The following is a 16,549-nucleotide window of genomic DNA, read 5'->3' as shown; positions in this document are numbered from 1 at the left end:
TGCTCAGCCTCTGAAGGATCCCAGCTGGAGCATTTCCCACTCTCACTGGTTAGACCTCCTCCAGCTGCTGTTGGAGGGGACTGTGGTGTGCTGAAAAGCTTCGCTGCAGGCAGGATGCTGCTGGCCATGCCCTGAGCACTGGGCGAGCCAGGAAAAGGGAGTGGAGAGCTGTGGCATAGCCAAAACGTGGGGCACGGCTGAGGATCCCAGTGTGGGCAGAGACAGGGCAGCAGAGCCCATTCACTGGCGCTGGAAAAGGCATAAGTCTCCACCCTGAGCTGATTCCAGGTTGTTTCCAATAACATGCATATGAAGGCTGTCGGGGTGAACTGGAAGCGAGTTGAAAAGGGGCTTATCTGCAGTTTGATTTGAACTGTTGTCATCCCAGCTCTCCACATCTCCTCTGCAGCTGATCTTTCTTCTTCCCTCAGACAATGAGCTCTCCGAAGGTGCCCCAGCCCTCTTTGCTCTGGATCAGCTGGGTAAGTCCATGCACAGCACGCTTTCCTCTTCCTTTTTGACAATGTAGAATAACTAGGAGATGGCTTAAAACACAAGGCAGCCACTGAATGCTTTCAGCTGCATAGATTTGTCACCACTGGTGCCTTCTTTCTGTGTTGCTTTTGGATGCCATCCATCAGATGTGTTTAGTGCCTCTCTGTTAAATTGATGCAGGTTTTCTTTCCTTTGGGAGAGAAGCTGTCACCTTTGTGGTGCAAAGCACTCTCAGATAATGATGCTGGGGGGGGGTGGGTTAGGCTTAGCCCGTGGCTGGCACTGGAGCTTCTGTGACTTTCTGGTGTGTTGCAAGATGATGAGGGCTTTTTTAACCCAGAAGTGAAGACACACAGGGAGAAAACAACCTCAAATTGGCATGGGAAGCTGAAGGCTTCAGAGGCTGAATCCATGGGGAAACCCTATCTGGTGGCGACCTTCCCTTAATGCCAGGACCAAGGTCTAAAACAATGTTTGTCTCAGGACGAGTTAGAGGTTCTCAAGGTAAGGAGGGAGTGAGGATGAACTACATGGTAGGAAGCCTCTGCAGGAGGTCTTCTGGCCACCTAGACCTGGAAATGTGATGTGCAGGGAAGGGGGAAATCAAGCCCCCAGCCCCTCCTGGGAAAATGGGTGAAGGCTGGAGAAGGAGCATGCTAGGAAGTGTGGATTAGATGTGTTGGGAGAGACACAGGGCTCAGGTCAAGAGCAGTGCACCCTGCCTTGCTCGACGGCATGGTGGGGCTGCCCCAACACACTGATGCCCATCATCTTACATGACCAAACACCAGCTCTTCTTCCCAAGGAAAAGGAGCCCTTCACTTTCAGGGCAATGAATTCTCCATCCTTGGACATATTCAAAAGCTGTCTGGACATGGTTCTGGGCAAGCAGCTCTAGGTGGCCCTGCTGCAGCAGGGGGGCTGGAGCAGATGGCCTCCAGAGGTCCCTGCCAACCTCAACCAGCCTGTGATTCTCTAATGAGGGCTTGTCCCCAGTAAGGGTTGTCTGTGTGCACCCACTAGCTTGCTCACCACACAGGGCACTGTTGGAAACTTGGGGTAAGAGCAGAAAGCTGCAGGAGCCCAGAATGGTGATTTCTATCGTGTGCAACTCTCTCTGCTGTAAACCTCTGCTGCTAAGAGCCAGGTTCTTGAGGACATTCCTGTAAATACAATGATGCTTATAAACTGTACGATGCCTCGCTGGTGCTGAAGGGGTGGAAGGGAGGGCAGCTGTCCTCACTGGCAGTACCTTACACTTGGTTGCATTTTAAAGGAGCCCTTGTGAGCTCTTTCCACTTGGTGTCAGGATAGAGACTGCTCTGACATGCGTCCACCCAGAGGAGTGTCTAGCAGGGAGTGGGAATAAAGCCAAAAGCCTTCCCTTGGCTGCCTCATTCATTACCCGATTGCAGTTAAAACAAGTCAAATAACTTTAAAACGTGTTTTCTGTGACACGGTTTCCACCAGCTCTCTTTCTTCTTGGTCTTCAGCATCTTATCCCTTGAAGGGTGCCTTCCCTCAGAGACATGCACTCATTTCTTATAACTTTGCCCCCCCCCAAGTCTCAGCAAATGTATTCAGTGACAAAGAACAAGCTTCCTCTCCCAAACAACAAGATTCGTTTGGTTTCACTTGAGCAGCAAATGCATTAGCAGCTGGACAGATGGCTTAGATGGGCAAAATAAGGCTCTTGGTGACCCCTGGTCAAGGGGCTGGACCCTAGAGGGGCAGGAATCAGGGCTGAAACATGGGACAACCGGCTTGCTGGCATCCTCCTCATCCTAATGGGGAAATAATCTGTGCCATCCAGTGTGATCCATTGCCTCCTGCGGTGGTGGTTGGCATCTGCCAGGGCTTATGCACAGCCCCACTCCCACTCAAGGGGAAGCAGGAGCAACTCGAACACCGCTTCCATCTGCACAGCAGTATTAGACATCCCTCAGTCTGGAACAGTTATTCGAACCAGTGCTTGTATCACCTTACATTTCCACTCTGCTTTCCAAGATGGGATTGCTCCATCCAAGGTAGACAAGACAGACAAAGGATGTGAGATAGCAGAACAAGCAATGGAAAACCAGTCTCTCCCCTTGCCTCCCTCCTGGCTGGTGGGTTTTCAGCTGGATCAGCCTCCTAACCTGAGTCATGTGCAGCTGTGTGTTTTGTGGTGCCAGGCAGTGATGAGGGGGTAAGAGCAAGCACGTGTTGGAGGGGGAGAGGACAAGACAACCCCAGTAACAGCTTGGGTTTATGCTGTGTTGCAGTGATTGTGTAACCAGCACCTGAGAATGCCAGGCCAAAACCACACAGCCCTGGTCAAACCAGCTACCTGAACAGCAGGAGTTATTAGTAAGGGAGCTGGGAATAAAGCAGCATTATAATAACAACATCCTGAGACAAAACATCAATACCATAACAAAACATCACCATCATCTAAGCCACAGAAAGGCAGGTCTGAGCAGAACTCCAAGAGTTTAATACGCCTCCTTCCTGCCTCAAGGCAGGGCTTGTGTCTCCTTTCAGCCATCACCCCAAGTGGAGGACCAGCCTGTTCCAGCAGCTTTCCCAGGCTTCACTGCACTGGAAGGGTTTTCTCAGTGTCTAATTAAATTCCTGCAATTTAAGCCAGTTACACATGGCTCAAATGGAGCTTGGTCCGTACACATGGCTTCCATGGCTCAAACAGGGAGTTTCTTGTCCTGTGTGGGGACTCTGGGAGGAGGATCCTACTGGAGGATCACATCGATCTTTTCCTGCTCATCAAGTCTTCCTTGACCTCTAGTCCTGTGTCCAGCTTTCTGGCAGCTTGTCCCAGCCTGCTGGCAACTGCAAACAGAAGAAGCTGTGCTTGGATTTTGAGTCATTCGTGGAAATGCTGATCAGGACCAGATTTACAACAGGCTGTTTAGTGTTGCTTCATGCCATGAGTAACTAACCTCCAAGAAACATTTTGATCTTCATGCATCCATCTTCCCAAGAGAGTGTCCCATCTCTTGTTTATAGTGATACCGTATGACCCAGTTACCACAAGTCTTACTTGTATGCCAACATATATGGCATCTGCACACCCCCTCTCATATATAAAGCTTATTACAGAAGAACAGATGAGTCTGACCAGCTCTGTTCTTACTGAGTCTGCACTGGTTATTACTCATATCCGCCTTTTCTACATGTTTGCAAAGCCTTTCGTTGTTTCAGTGTTTCCAAGGATGGAATTAACAATGGCTGGGAAATCACCTCCTGACTCTTCTTTCTGTCCTTGTTGTAAAGACTGGTGCTCTGCTTGCCATGCCCAGCCTTCGTAAACCTCTCTGTCATCTGCTGCTGTATAAATCAGCACAGGTTTCTGAGAGTCCCTCAAGAAGCCTCAGGCAAGGGAGGCAAAGGTGACTGAGGGACAGAGCAGACACAGTAAACTACAACTCAAGGATGGGGAAAAGAGATGCTTGAAGGAGGATACAGTAAAAGTACAAGAATGATGAATGGCATAGGAGTAAATAAGTGCAAGAGAGACACCAACATACTAGAGATACTCCAGTGAAAGGGCACAAGGATGATAAAAGGGACTGGAGCATCAACCCTGTGAGAAAAGGCTGAGAGAGATGGGCTTAATCAGCGTGGAGAAGTGAAGGCTCTGGGGGATCTCATCAGTAAATACCTGAAGGGAAGGTGAAAAGGGCTTGGATCCAGGCTTCAGTGGTGCCCAATGCTAGGACCAGAGGTACAACCTGAAACACAGGGGGTTCCCTCTGAGCATCAGGAAGCACTTTTTCACTGTGGGGGTTACCAAGCACTGGCACATTTTGCCTTGGGAGGTGGTAAAGTCTCTGTCCTTGGAGGAACCCAAAAGCCATCTGGACATGGTCCTGGACAACTGTCTGTAGGTGGTTGGATGAGGATGGCTCCAGAGGCCACTTGTGACCTCAACCAGTCTGAGATTCTGTGATATTAGAAAAGGCTTAACCCAACCCAAAGGCTGTGTCTTCGCACAGTGCAGTTACACTGTACAACTTGCTACCACAAAATGTCCAGCGTGCCAAAAGTGTGCATGGGCTGAAAAAGTGATTAGAAAACATCGTGGAAGAAAAGTCTGTGAAAGGCTCTCAAACCTGGTGATGCAGCTACAACCTCTGGCTCAGGAAGGGAAACGGGATCACCTGTCAGAGGAAACAGCATTTGTAGTGTTCCTTGTATTTTCTCTGGAGACACATTCCAAAGGCCGTGTCAGAGGACACCAGGAGCTCTTAAACTTTTATATAGGCCAGCATGGTCCTTCTTGCTTTTCTTTAGGTCTGCAGTGACTAGAAGAGAGAAACCCAAACCAAACCCACACCTCCTCTTCCTTTACTTTCTTCATCCGTGTTTCCTCTCCCACAGCTCAGGCTGTGGGATTTCAGCAGATATGAATCAGATGGTGACGGTTGTGTTCCTTTTGTTCTGTAAATGATTAAAACAGAACGTTTCACACTTGCTTTGTGGCCCAGCAGAGGAATTCTGCATTGTCTCCTTGGCAAGTCCGGAGGTGGAATTCTGGCCATGGAGAAAGTGAGGTCAGGGAGAGAGAAACTCTCCCAACAGGGAAACATGTGCAGACTGCTTCTCTGTCTCTCCGGTACTTGGCATGTCTTCTCCCTGTCTTCCATTCCCTCATCCCTCCCCTCTTTTCCACCTCCTTCTCTCCCCACTGGCAATTCTTCTCCTTGCTGCTTTTAGATGATTTAGCTGAATATCAGGGGAAAAAAAGAAAGAAGACAGATTGAAAAATGCAAGGTGAAACCCCCATCCCAGAAAGTCTTGGAAAGAGTAATGGGAATGTGGTGAAATGGAAAAATTAGATGGAAGTGGGGGGTACGAAACCCACCCTTCCAAAATCAAGATGAAAATGCTTGTGTAGGAGCTGCGGTCTCTCAGTGGAAACCCCTAGGACCTGTGCCTCACATTTCCTGACAGCTGAGCAGAGGAGGGATTAGCTGCCTGCGCTATTTATACGTGCACCCTGGGTATGGTCGGGAGGAGGCGTGCAGGAAACACGGCTTTTGTGATACCGACGGCCTGGGGAATAAATACGCCTAGGAATGAAATCCCATTGGATAAATGAAAAGGGAAGGAAAGAAAAAACCCTGGTCCCTGCCCTGTTTGTTCCCACTGCTTCGTAGTCATCCAGCTGTTTCTTTCTCTTTGTTGTCCTGACCTCATCCTGTACTGGAGCGCATCCAAGGGAGCGAGTGCTCTACTTGGCCGTCTTCTGCCAGAAACCAAACAGGTCAAGTTATTAGAGAAAAATGAAAGCTCTTTGGCAGCACTGGAAAAACAGATGTGCAGGGAGAGTTTTCCTGCTGCCCCCAGATACAACACTGCCGGCTAAGTGTGTATCAGAGGAGACCCAATAAATATGCACAGTTGTCATTGCGGAAACCTTAGCAAAGGCTATTAATTTAGCAGGATGAGTGTCTGTGGGGCTCCCTGAACCACTGAGCTCACTGGCTGCCTGGTGGCAAGATTACTTAGAAACCTTCTGCAGATTTGGCTTGGAAAGCGCTGCCCCAGGGCTCTAAGAGGATTTGCCTCTGCTCAGAAGTTAGAGATGCTTCTGGGATGCTGAGGAAGGGTAGAAGGCAGGTAGAGCCTGTGACTATCAAGAAGAAGTAAGACTATCTCCACATGAGATAACAGTAAGGGTATAGAATCATGGAATCATACAATGGTTTGGGTTGGAAAGGACCTTAAGAACGTAAAGTTCCAACCCCCTGCCACGGGCAGGGACACGTTCCACTAAAGCAAGTTGCTATAAGCCCCATCCAACCTGGCCTTGAACTCTGCCAGGGATGGAGCATTTACCACTTCTTTAGGCAGCCTGTGCCAGTGCCTCACTGCCCTCACATTAAAGAACTTCTTCCTTATAACTAACCTGAATTTCCCCTGTTTAAGTCTAAACCCATCACCCCTTGTTCTATCACTACAGTCCCTGGTGAAGCGTCCCTCTCCAGCATCTATGTCAAAGGCTTTGTGGCTTTGATTTATTTAAGTTAGCTGGGGGAGGTTTTTTACACCATATATTCTGATTCTTGATTCAGCTTCTTGCTGTGGTCTCAGCATCCTATGGTGATTTTTTGTGCCATCCCCAGTGGTGATGTTAAAGGGCCTGAAACTCCCCTGATGCCAATCGGCCATTGTTCAAAGCAGCAGCACCAGCAAGAAGTGAAACTGAATGCAGGCATTTGGGATTGCTGCAGAGTCAGGCAGAGCGGGACAATATGTTGCTCGCTTGCAGCACTGGGAATCTGTGGGATTACATGCATGGGTGCACGTGCAAAGAGTGTCAATACCTGGGCGTTGCTTGTGGTTTGGGATGGCCATGTCCCTTCTGCAGGGCCTCGGTGGTCCAGCTCTGGGTTTGGTGGTAGGAACTGCTCAGAGCTCCCCGGGGGTTTGGGATAGTGTAGGGATGCTGAGTGATCCAAGGGTTTGCTAATGGCTGAGGCCAGGGGGTACCAGGAAATGCTTCTCCCTTCCCATGCAGCTTGCTGAAATGCTTGGAAAATCCACGAGAGATTTTATTTTCAGGGTGTAACAGACGTGCTTCCAGGCTGTGAATGGTGTGTGTGTCTCCTGGGTCTCCCTAGTTACCAGGGAGAAGCAGAAGACAGGCAGTGAAGGGAGATGGCACTGTCAGCTCTGCTTTGATACCCTGACAGCACTGGGCTCTGGCTGAGCAGGGTTAGAACCAAAAGGGGTGGAAGGATGGACTTATTTCCTTCCTCAAGTTCATTGTAGAAAAAAACATTAATTAATTAATCAACGAATTAATATAAAAATAAAAAAGATATAGAAAATAGAAATATAAGTATATAAAAGATAAAAATATAAAAATAGTGGAGCTATTCCTAATTGGGGGAACATTTTATTTTGCAATATAAATAAATATATAACTAAATAAATGCATACGAAAATCTATAAAAATAGTGGAGCTGCAGAGGGGATAAGCTTGGGCAGCAGTTGTCTTGCCCTCCTGGGCAGACACAGCTCCCCAGTGGTTATCAGATGTATCGGATTGCAGAGGGGTCAGAGAACTCCTTCCCCAACCTACCATCCTTCACAGCCATTTCATTTCTCAAACCAAAATGGAGTTGAACAGGAAAAAGATTTTGGAAACTTTGTGGAAAGATGGAACAGAAAATGAATAATAGGGAGAAAAGAGAAATCACACTTGTACTGCAGCAGAAAAAAGGGCTTTTTTCCTTGGATATGTAACAGGATGGTTCATGAGGCTCTTGCAATGCTACTGAAAGACAAGACAGCAGATAATCCTTTTTCTTGATGTATTTATTCCTCTAGCAATGAAAGCATCACCTCTCATCACACAGCAATAGGTAAAAAGAAAGCATAGACCATGGGACCAGAATGAGAAGTAAAATGAAGTCTCAGACAGGCTGGATCTGCTTGGCCGAGGGCAGTACAGCCACATTGCACCCAGTTCCCTGTGACATGGACTGTGCAGCAGAGTAGCCAGAATAATGCATCCCATTTTGCCCAACCAAATGGTAAAGTTGAAGCATGAGAAAAAGTAGAGCTTGAATTGCCATTTGGAACAAGGCTCAGCGAGCAGTGTCTTCATCCAGCTCCATCCACCGCTGTGAACAGGCACTAACAAGCCAAGGGAGCAATCATACCTTCATTTACAGCTGAGCAGGTCTATGGTTCTCCTGTGTGTATAAGCAAAGCCAACATTTATCACTGAGGGAGATGAGAGAGAGCAGGTACACAACCTGAAAAACCAAAGGCTGGTTCCTCCAGGGGACCAAGGTGTCTGTCTGTCTGTCTGTCTGTCTGTCTATCTATCTATCTATCTATCTATCTATCTATCTATCTATCTATCTATCTATCTATCTATGTCCAAGGTGTCCCATGACTTTGCAGAGGATTTAGGTGTTCAAAAACCTTGGGCTTGACTTCCTCCAAGATACTCAGGGCACCTGCAGGAGACAAGAGAACTGAACATCCCGCTCTTATCCAAGTCTAGTACCCTAAGCACTAGGCTTTTATATTCCCCCTGAGGATGTCAGGGATGTGATTGTCTCCCCTTGCCTCCCTTTAAAGCAGTGTATTTGTGATTCTCTGCTCTCCTGCTTGAGCCTGTATTAGGTGACAGCAGGGAGACAGCTGGTAGCTGCTTCAGTTTCAAAGCTTCGGAGATACCAAGAGGGACAGTACCTAGCGGGCACCCTGTTTTCCACGCCAACATGGAGGAAAGAGCATCCCTGAGGATGCTCAGCTCACATGGAAACAGTTAGAATCATAGAATCAACTAGGTTGGAAAAGACCTATAAAATCATCAAGTCCAACTGCTACCCCAGGACACAACTCCACCACTGAACCATGTTCATTAAGGGCCTCATCAATACAGGTTTTGAACACTTCCAGAGACTGTGATTCCACCACTTCCCTGGGCAGCCTGTTCCAGTCCCTGACAATCCTTTCAGTGAAGAAATTTCTCCCAATACCCAATCTAAACCTCCTCTGGTGCAGCTCGAGGCCATTTCCTCCTAGCTCCATCCTCCTTCCAGGTAGCTGGAGAGTTCTGGTGTAACTGCTGCCATGGGAGATGTGCAGATGTGGGAACTGAGGAGTCTCGTTTCACCACCAATATTTTTCCCTCCTTTGTTCATGTCCTGTATCCTATTGTTTCCCTGTATCTTCACCTAAACAAAACCCAAACTCCAAGCAAAGCTGAGTTTTGCAATTCAAAATCACAATGCTTCAGACTGCTGTTATCTGCAGCACGCTCCCACTGCCTGAAGCTACTGGGTGTCAGCTCCGGTCTTGCTGTGTCCCTTTACAGGGCTGCAGTGGCACTGAGATGGCATTGGGTGGGCTCCTCTTCAGCCCTTTGCTGCATCTCTAGCTGCTTTGGCACAGTATTTAGGGGGCTGAAGCCACCAAAGTCCCTTTGGGAGCTGAAAAGCTTGTCTATGTGTTAAGAGCTGGGAGAAATGAGCACAAATTGAATGGACAATCCTGGCACCACCGGCAGCTTGCTGAAGTGAATCCCCCAATGAGATGGGGAAACCCAGGCAACATCCTGGTAGTGCCGGCCATCTGGAATGAGGTCTGCCCTGTGGGGCAGTGCTGGGAAGAGGGTGCAGAGCAGCTGCCCAACCCAGTCTGTGCCCACATGGCAGCAAGGATGCGAATGGAATGCAGTGCAAATACCCAAGGAGCCCTCCCACCATGTCCCCTGTGCTGGACCCTTGGCAGCAGGGCTGAGGCGGGCTGGGGAGGCAAAGCAGTGGCTCACTCCAGCCCTGATGAACATACATCCCATGGGGCTGGTGTGCTGAGCTGCAATGAAACCACAAGCGGGCAAATGTCCCGTGTTCCTGTTATCACAGCACTCACGTTGGGCATCAGTTGGAAATCCCTTGATGTCAACGGGTATGTGCATGCACTGCTCATGTGAAAATGTGATTAGGAATGTGGGGCTGTACTTAGGAATGGGGGAGTCCCATTGCTCCCCGAAGAGCCACCAGCTCCTCCACGTGCAGGGGAAGCTGCTGCAGCCCTGGAGAAGGGGAAGATGCCTGCGATTGATGCATGGGCTTGGGTCTGTCAACTGTGTGAGGCGTGGGGTGTGATTCAGGAAGCCTGTGTTGGTACCTAGGATGAGACTTAGGGCCTGAGCATCCCCAAGCATGACGTGGTGAAGCTGTGCTGCCACACAGACTCACCCTGGGAGCATCCCACTGTCTTTGGTGGCTCTGTTTGGGCCTGAGAATCATAGAGTCAACTAGGTTGGAAAAGACCTTTAAGATCATCAAGTCCAACCCTTACCTCAAGTCCACCACTGAACCATATCACTTAAGGACTCATCTACAGGGTTTTTGAACACTTCCATGGACAGTGGTTATTCCACCACTTCCCTGGGCATCCTGTTCCAGTGCTTCACCATCCTCTCGGTGAAGCTCTATCAGAGCTCGAGGCCCAGCCGGGGGGGGCTCGGGGTCCCCGCGGGCTTTCCAGCCCCACAGCCTCAGTGTGGGGTGATTCACCCTGGGCTCTGTCCGGTCGGCGCTAGGACCGGCGCGGCCTCCAAGGCCTATTGGCCCCGCCCCTAGCCACACCCCCGGTCCGCCTCCTGTGATTGGCCCCTCCCTGGCCCCTGGCCCCGCCCCACCCGCGGCTGCCGGCGGGTATCGGCGTGGATGGCCGCGGTGCTGTCGGGGCGCGGAGCTGGAGGTAAGGGCAGCGGGCGGGTTGTGCGGTGCGTCCGTGCATACATGTGTACATGTGTACGCATACATGTGTACATGTGTACGCATATATGTGCCTGTGCGCACCCGTGTGGGTGCTTGCGTCTTTGTCCAAGTGTGTGCCGGTGTGAACGGGAGTGCCGCTGGAGCTGTCCCTTCTCATACTCGGCCGTGAGTGGAAGGAGCGCGGCGCGGGTTGGTCCGGGTAGGGTCGGGCTCGCTGCTCCGCGGGGTCCCACCGCTCCTCCGGTACCGCTCCCCGGGGAGAATGAGAGGAGGCCTGGGCAGGCTCCCGGACTCGCTGCCTCCCGGGGAAACCCCACCCGGTGCGGGAGCGGGGCTGTCCCCGTTCTCCCGCTCGGTGCTCTGTTAGGGCCGGGCAGCCCGCCCCGGCCCATCCCGTCTCCGGCCGCTCCGTGTTTCTCGGCACCCTGGAGCCTCCCAGGTACCTGAGCGTGTTTCCCCCGCCTGGGGTGGGTACCGGAGCCGCTACCGGTGAGATGGGGGGGGGGGGGGGGGGGGGGGGGGGCTCGCCGTTCTTTTCAAGGCGCTGAGCGTCGGGGGCAGCCGCCGCTTGTCCCGGGGGAGAGCGGAGCCACCGGCCGGGAGCGCAGCGGGAGCGGAACGTTCCCGGCTGGACGCGCGGCGGGCGGTTGTGTTTCCGCAGCGGCGATCGCAGCGTCCCCGGGGGTCCCCCGCTGTCCCCCGCGGGTGTCAGCGGCAGCCAGCCCGCCCCAGCCAGCCAGCGACAGGGAACGGGACCTGGATCGGGATCGGGACCGGGGTGGGGGCAGAGCCAGCGGGAGGGGCCGCCCGCGGCGGGGAGCGTTTTCTCACGTTGTTGTTGTTGTTGTTACGGGGGGATGGTGAGAGGGAACAGTTATGTTTAACCTCCCTGCCCCTGCAGGGAGAACAAAGATAAACTCCTGCTTAAGGGAGAAAAACAGCCTTGAAAGAGGAGAAAAATCCCACGTGAGTCTGCCCCGAATTCTCCTGCCAGGTTCTGTGATTGAGTTAAGCACAGGAACGTTGCTGCTTGAGCTTGCTCCTCTTTCGATGGAAAAAGGGGTTATTTTCCTCTTTCCTGGCGCTGTTGAATGTCCCGGCAGCGCTGAGCAGCTGTGGGCAGACCGGGATCCTGGCTGTGGCTCCTGCGAGGCCCTTCTCGGGCATCCACTGCGCTGGGGTTTTTGTGGTTTAGATGGAAACAGCGTTCTGAGAGAGGGATGGCCGTGGAGACGGGGAGTCCCCTCATTTCCCCTGTGCACAGCTAGCTGGCAGCGCCAGTCCTGCTCACAGGTGTGCGCAGGGAGATGTATTCATGTATATATTTTAGATCTATATATGTTTTACCTATATGTAGAGATGTAACAAATATATGTAGGTATGCTTACATATTTTTATGCATTTACATATTATGTATGACTATATTATATATAAAATATATTTTATATAAATATTAAATACACATATGTATTTTATATATAACTACATACTTTTTTATGTGTGTGTATTAAAAATGTAGATTTTTTTAGTATATGTATACACACATATATATATATACATTGCTAATGGCCAGAAAAGCTCTTAAAAGGGTCTTATAAAATACCCAAGTATCAAGAAATACCAGAGAGAGAGGGCTGGAGATGTTGGGTGGGTGAGAGCTCATAACAAAACCTGCGCTGGGGTTGCATGGAGGGGTCACATCCTGCCCACCCCTCCTCATCTTCAGCCTTCCTCATCCCCATCTGGAGTAGGGGTGCAAGGGGATGGATTCATGGGTCTGGTTTTAGGTTGTTACCTCAGGAGGGATGTGCCCACACCAATGCTGGTGGGGCTGGAGCCCCAGATTCCCCAGACTGGGGAGGGACTGGTGGGAGCTCCCCTATCACCCACAGGTCCATTCTTTTCCTCCTCTTCTGCCCTGCTGTCCTTTGCTGTCCTTTGCTCTCTGACAGTGTTAGGCAGGAAGAGCTTTGCTTTCCCTCTTCTTTGGGAAGCACTCAGGTTGAAGGAGGGCAGATTTGACCCGAGCAAGCACGTGCTGCACCACTGAAGTCCCTATGCCTGCAGGATCAGGGGTTGCTCTCACTGATTTCCATTTCCACACACCTGTGACATTGTGGATAGGCATAGGATCAGCTCCTGGATCTGGGTCAGATTCTGCACACCATTTTCCTGGATAGAGGGCCTGATGTGTGGATACAGCTCCAGTGCTTCTCGTAAGAGCTCCTCTGCAAGGAAACACTGGCACAGAGCTAAAGACATTGCATTTCTCCAGTGAAGAGGCACTGAGGAGGGTTTTTAGGGACCCCAGCAGCAGCCCCAGAGGGAAATGTGCAGAGCTCCCTGGGGGTCAGGCTCAGCTGGGCTCTTGGGATGTGCATGGAGGTTTCAGGACAAAGTGGAGATGTTGCTGCTGACCGTTGCAGCTTTGCTTTGGGAAACGAAAGCCTCATGTCCAGAGTGCCATTTGGTTTTTATACTGATACTGTAAAGGCCATATCTGGAACCAGTTCTTCCCTGTGAGGGTGTGAGGTGCTGGCACAGGGTGCCTAGAGAAGCTGTGGCTGCCTGGCAGTGTTCAAGGCCAGGTTGGATGGGGCTTGAAGCAACCTGGTCTAGTGGAAGGTGTCCCTGCCCATGGCAGAGGGTTGGAACTGGATGAGCTTTAAGGTCCCTTCAATCCAAACCATTCTGTGTTTCTGCAAAATGTTATTTGGTGCTAAGGTGGGGAGTACGTGCCTTGTGCAGCCTCCTTGTCCTGGAAACCATTAGGAGGATGGCTGCGTGCTCAGTTTTTCACACAGAGACTATCTGCTAATGTAATAGTCCCTGTGGAAACTTTAGTGCTCGGGAATATTTTGTGGATTTGGGAAAACTCCCAGGAGGATTTTTGGTTTCATACAGTAATTGCTTTTTGGCAGCTTTGGGATAGATGTAATCTGGTTCCCATTTGTGTCCTGAATTTTTAAATGGAACAGCCTGCCTTCTGCTCAGGGCAGAAGCAGAAATAGATGGCAATAGATAGAAAATAACAGTAATAACCTCACTTATATGAAGAAAATTGTCAGGGCAACCTTTGTGTGGAAATACTGCATTTAGGAACCATGCTTGATCTTTTCTGGTTGTTTAAGTGACTTTTTCAGTAGGTGGGGTGCTGCTGTGGATTTAAATCTGGAGTAAATGTGGAGAAGCTGATGTAATCCCTCTAGGTTTGGACCAGCACATGTGAGAACAGTGTTTTGCCTTGCAGTAAGGTGTATCCCGTGTGCGGCAGCGGGTCTTACAGCACATGCTGGCTCTCCATGGCCCTGGCTGTGCCTTTCCCTATGCATGTCTGTACCTTATCTTGAAGTTGTAATGGGTCATTCAGTGCCTTTCGGGGGGCGGGTGATCTGTGGGGGGTGCCACATCTCAGGAAAACAGCATGGGATTAAATAACTGAGCAATACTTGGGATTATTTGCTGTGACCAAATTGGTGAGCACAAATATCAATGTGCTTCAGCCAGCAGTAACTCCAGGGGTCAAGGCTCAGGCTGGAAAATGATGACATTATTTTGTTAATTTAATTTAAGGAACAATTAAATGAACTGAAATGCCTTTAGTGAAATTCAGTCTCAGTTTAAGACTTAAACCAACTGAAGTAATTAAAAATTGTAATGGTAAGGTAAGTGTAGGGTAAGGGTAAATGTGAAGGTAACGGCTTCAAGCTTAAAGAGGGGAGATTTAGATTAGATGTTAGGAACAAGTTCTTCCCTCTGAGGGTGCTGAGGCACTGGTACAGGTTGCCCAGAGAAGCTGTGGCTGCCCCATCCCTGGCAGTGTTCAAGGCCAGGTTGGAGACAGGGGCTAGGAGCAACCTGCTCTAGTGGAAGGTGTCCTTGTCTGTGGCAGGGGGTTGGAACTGGATGAGCTTTAAGGCCCCTTCCAACCCAACCCATTCCATGATTCTATGAGGAACTGTTATCCCTCTGCCCTCCCTCCTCAATGTGTGTTGTGAGCAGGTATTTCTGTGGGGTCCCAGCCAGGCTGGGGCATGACACATGGGTCCCTTGTGGTGCCTGGAGGGCAGGAGGCACCAGAGTCCCCTCCCCAGGACCTGGTCTGGGCTCCTGCTTCCTACAGAGGTGGTGAAACACTTCTTGGGGGGACTCCCCACTGGGATGCCTGCCTGGGGTGGACAGGGGATCCTGCCAGTGGCATGGCCTGTCCCATGGCATGTGTCCCCATGCCTGTGACATGCACTGGTTTTGAGCCATTTTCACGGTGATGACTCCAATGGGCTGTTACGGTGATTTTCCTTGTTCTAAATCTGAGCTCAGCTGTCTGGGAGCAGGAACTAAAGGCAATTATCTTGTTAGCACTTCTGTGTATAATACCTTTATTAAATTTCTGCATTTTCAAAGTGGCTGAATATAAACTGCGTGTAAGGATTTAATAACAGAAGGCTCATAATTGGAATATACATTCTGGTGGGAAGAAGGTTTGATTTCTTTTTCCTTTATACGTGACGCTTGGGAATAATGCAAAGGCTCTGCTCAGTGCAGGGTTATCACAAGCAGCTCTTCACATGGATCAAATGAAGAATGATGCATCCTTAGCCTATGGTTTGTCGCCTGTGTTAGAAATGGGAAGGCTCTAGAAATCTGCAGATCCATACGATAGAGCTCAATGCCTGCATTTTCAGTTAGAGAGCACTGTACAGTCTTTGTACTATTTTTGTTCTGTCCTTATCCCAGGCTCCTTTGTACGCTGCAAGTTTGTGGGAATGACTCAGGGTGAAAGCTATTTAACCTAAAGGACACCACTGGCAAAAAAAAAGTAGATGGATAAAGAGCGATGTCAGTGGCTGCGAGTAGGAACCAAGGAGAACGTTTGTGTCCATCTGAGGAAGAGAATCCCAAAACCTCCCTCAAATGGGGTGAAAACCCCACAACTCCAGATGCTGTTCCATTCAAGAAGGGAGTTTTATAATATGGCTGCTCAAAGTAATAAGGAACCAGACTGAATGATCCACAGCCGTGGGTCCTATTTCACTTCTGGTTAATTAATGGAAGGGCTTAAATATCCAAGTGACATGGATCATGCCAGTGCTTTTCTGTAACATAATCGTTTTTAAAGGCACTAAGTACAGCAAAGTTAATCATAGCGTAAACCCCTGCTTTGCAAGTGTCTTGTCTCTGTGTTGTAGCTGCTCGATTTATGGTTTCCCTCTCCCCCAGTGGAAAAAAAACACCCTCCCCTAAGAATCTGCATGATGAGTTTTTATCTTGGAGTTCTTTATGGCTTGGAAATGGGAATTTATGGCATACTGAAAACGCCTGCAGACTGTTCGCTGTGCTGACGAGCAGCACGGCTGCACCAGTAACGTCTGCTCGCTAGCTCCATGTCAGCCTTTGTATTTCACTCTTCTACTGAGAGTTTCTTCCCTTACTTTGAGCTCTGAATACCACTTACCCTTTCATCTTGGAGCAGCAGCGCAGACACGAGTTGTCACTGTGCCACTGGTGCTGTGATCAAAGGAGAAATTTCAGTTATTGATTCAATTTGAATACATTTAGGCTGGGTGCATGTTGTATAGTCAGGGCTATAGCTGCAGAGGTGAATTTATAGCTTACAATAGAGAGAGGCTTTAAAAATGCACATATTTGTACAAAGCCGAGTGGAGCCGCTTCAGGAATGTGCATCCCTTCCTCCGTGGGGTTAATGCCCAGGTAACTGGATGGAAATACTCCTCCCGCATCCTGCCTCTCCCCCGGGGGTGAGCCTGGGATGGGGAAAACCCCAGTGGATTATTCTAATG

General features: G+C 49.9%; 1 protein-coding gene across 3 annotated transcripts in view; it reads left to right on the top strand.

The window, feature by feature from the left end:
• Positions 1–326: 326 nt before the first annotated feature.
• AMOTL1 (angiomotin like 1) overlaps positions 327–16,549 on the top strand; it is a 66,164-nt gene continuing 49,941 nt past the window's right edge. For 2 of the 3 annotated variants that reach the window (XM_057399821.1, XM_057399818.1), the window contains exon 1: positions 10,659–10,728. In XM_057399821.1, the coding sequence (XP_057255804.1) occupies positions 10,695–10,728 (34 nt within the window). In that variant the 5' untranslated portion in view covers positions 10,659–10,694. Of the gene's footprint in view, positions 483–10,658; positions 10,729–16,549 lie in introns of those variants that run through there. The other variant, XM_057399820.1, reaches the window with a different exon arrangement.

The sequence above is a fragment of the Pezoporus wallicus genome, unplaced genomic scaffold (assembly GCF_028554395.1).
Source record: "Pezoporus wallicus isolate ANWC-B61680 ecotype Strahan unplaced genomic scaffold, APGP_CSIRO_Pwel_v1 scaffold_6446, whole genome shotgun sequence".
Classification (NCBI taxonomy): Eukaryota; Metazoa; Chordata; class Aves; order Psittaciformes; family Psittacidae; genus Pezoporus; species Pezoporus wallicus.
Note: the sequence above shows the minus strand (reverse complement) of the source record. Positions and strands in the feature narration are given on the sequence as shown.